The following is a 2,846-nucleotide window of genomic DNA, read 5'->3' as shown; positions in this document are numbered from 1 at the left end:
CACACACGCGCGCATGCATATACACATACACATATATACACATAGTGGTGTTTTGTTTTAAACAGAGGGGGGGTGTTAATCAGAAAATGTTGGATTTTTTTTATCAGAGAAAACCAGGATCCCTTGCAGATCATGAGACTGGAATTCACACAACTGCACTTACCCTGTCAATGAAAAGCAACAACTTGTAGATCTCAGAATGAAAAGGGATCAACATTTGTATTATCTAGCCTGACCTCCTGTGAAATATAGGCCACAGAATTTAACCCAGGGATTTAGCCTACAAATCCTAACTGAATTAGAACATGTTTTTAGCAAAGCACCCAACCTAGATTTAAGACCTGCAAGTGACAGGGTATTCACATGTGTAGGTAATCTGGTCCAAAATACTGTACTTTTTATTTCTAGGTAGGTTACTACTTACGAAGTTGTGGAAGTTTTTTCTGATTTGTCTGATGACTCCTGGGAAGGTGGGGCGTAGCAGTTCCTGCACGCTGGAAGGCCAGGAATTGTACCTGCTATCAACTTCAAGGTTGTTGATCCACTAAGAAAAATAGATCATTGCTGATTAAATAAATGCAGGTCCTGTTAGTTTAAATATAGAAAGCTTAAGTCATTTTAAAACAAAACAATGTATTCAAGAGTTCTAATTTAAGACTGATTAAGCCAGACAAAGAGCAAATGAATTTGGCTGGTTAAACTTTTAATGTGTAATCATTTGTCTTCCCCCATTATTGCCATATCTTCCATTTTTAGATTTGGCAGTAGGACAAAGAGATTCATTATCACAGCAAAAAAGAAGAAAAGATTAGTGGGCTGTAAGACATACCAGAGGTCCTGTGCCACTGACAGTCTTGCTAAGGCTTCAGCAAAACCTTGCTAAACAAGGCCTCAGCTTATAGCTGTTCTCCCTTCCCCTTCACCCTCCTTCTCCATAGTTTAAAAGTTTTAGCTTCTAACAAAATTCCCCTGCTAACAATTCTCTTCCCTTTCTGGAAAGGTGATAAGTACCATGTTTCAGTTGGACTGTCAAAAATATAATAAGCAGGGAATTTCAAAACCTAGCAGCTCACACCTTGAAAATAGGTCAAGTGACATCTTCTAAGATAGCGAGGTTTAACAATAAGAAAACAACTACCTGGTGCACATACCAAAGTAGTAAAACAAAATAATACAACCACACATGGTTACTTATGTGATAACTGGTAATTCGCTTTCTTATGTAATAGTTAAAATCAAATTGGCTTCTATAGTAATTCAATGTATAAGAAAGGTATAAAAAATATAACTGCTTTATTGCACTTTGGACATGTAATCCCTGGACTTTTCTCTAATTAGCTAATAGAGATTAATGCCGCTCTGTATTCACTGTGTCATTGCTTCAAATTTAACTGCAATGCTTGCAAAAAAACAGGGATAAACCCAAACTGTACGAGGCTGAGACCCAACTGACCTAGTCACTTGCAATACCCACTAATGTCATGCTCCTGAAACACTCTCTTTAAATGACAAAGCTCCCTCTCACAGTAAAAACGCAGCCTTCATGTTCTACAGAGAGCTAGGCACTAAAATAAGCTAAGTAACATATGCATGTATGACAGGCTACTGAAGTGGCTATTTAGGCTATCTGTCACTGCTAAAACACCTGACTCTTATGAGAAGACATACTTACTGAAATAGCTGGGTTTCTGATATCCACAGCATAGTCTGAATCTGAGGGCTGAATGTTCAGCTTTAAAACATTGTGCAAGGAAAGGCCCTCAATTCCTAATCTGTGTAGTCCCTCCATAACACGAGCTTCATTGCGCAACACATCAATCAAACTAGAAGGGAATACAAAACATACCATAACACGAGGAATGTTACCATAAAACTACCAATTTGCTCTCTAGCACAGTGGTCTGTGGATTCCTGGGGGTCCACAGACCATGTATAAGGGGTCCACAAAAGAGAACTATGATCAATCAAAAGTATGTGAATACCCACAATTCAAAGGAGTCTGCATCTCCAGTTGAAATTTTTTGGGGGTCCACAAATGAAAGAAGGTTGAAAACCACTGCTCTAGCAGATAGTGTTTAAGGACAATGAACATTTAAATTATTTATTTACTTATCCTATGTTCAGCATCTGAACTATTTCAAACTGTCTGAAGAACACTAAGAACTGAAGAAATTATTTGGTCCGTATTTGTGTTCAAGATAGCAGTGCTTAAATGAAGACTTTTGCATGGATTTAGCCTTTAGAAACCAAACAGTTTGCTTTTTACAGAATTAATTAGTATGCATATGAAAGATATCTGACAGCTTTGGAGACCAAAATCCTATTTAGTCACAGAACAGGTCACAGGTCAAAGCAACAGGCAGTATCAAAAAGTAAGATTCCTTGTTATATCAGATGAGACTTTAATTTTTGTATGTTGCCCCTTGCTAAAGCTGTCAACATGAATGCCAACTGTCATGCTGACTTCAGGAAATGAACAAAGAACATAATTTGCTGACAACCAGACAGTCCTCAGATGATAATTACTTTACTACTGACTTGTACCAACTTTACAATAATCGCCAATAATAGCAGGAGTGAACTGATAAGAGATTTTTGTGGCTGATACCAATAGCCGATATTTAAGAATGCATGTTGACTGATACTGATCTGATTTCCAATACAGCTACCTCCAGCTGGTACGTCTGGTGTGGTAGAAGGGGAGAGAGGAGGAAAGGGGCAGGGGGGTGCAGATCAATGGCCCCCATGAGGAGGGAGGGGGCAGGGCAGGGAAGGTGGGGGCCGGAGACATGGCTCCTGGGTGGAGGGGGAGGCTGCTCCCACTGCTGCTTGCACCCCAGGAGGGC

The 2,846-nt window shown here is 39.5% G+C and overlaps 1 protein-coding gene across 2 annotated transcripts in view; it reads right to left on the bottom strand.

The window, feature by feature from the left end:
• UGGT1 (UDP-glucose glycoprotein glucosyltransferase 1) overlaps nt 1-2,846 on the bottom strand; it is a 78,737-nt gene that overhangs the window by 44,600 nt on the left and 31,291 nt on the right. For both annotated transcript variants that reach the window (XM_019542922.1, XM_019542924.1), the window contains exons 13-14: nt 1,673-1,823; nt 425-544 (exon numbers count right to left, since the gene is read on the bottom strand). In XM_019542922.1, the coding sequence (XP_019398467.1) occupies nt 425-544; nt 1,673-1,823 (271 nt within the window). The remainder of the gene's footprint in view (nt 1-424; nt 545-1,672; nt 1,824-2,846) is intronic.

Source organism: Crocodylus porosus, unplaced genomic scaffold (genome assembly GCF_001723895.1).
Source record: "Crocodylus porosus isolate Cpor-Errol unplaced genomic scaffold, CroPor_comp1, whole genome shotgun sequence".
In the NCBI taxonomy this organism is placed as follows: domain Eukaryota; kingdom Metazoa; phylum Chordata; order Crocodylia; family Crocodylidae; genus Crocodylus; species Crocodylus porosus.
This window is presented reverse-complemented; position numbering and strand designations above follow the sequence as displayed.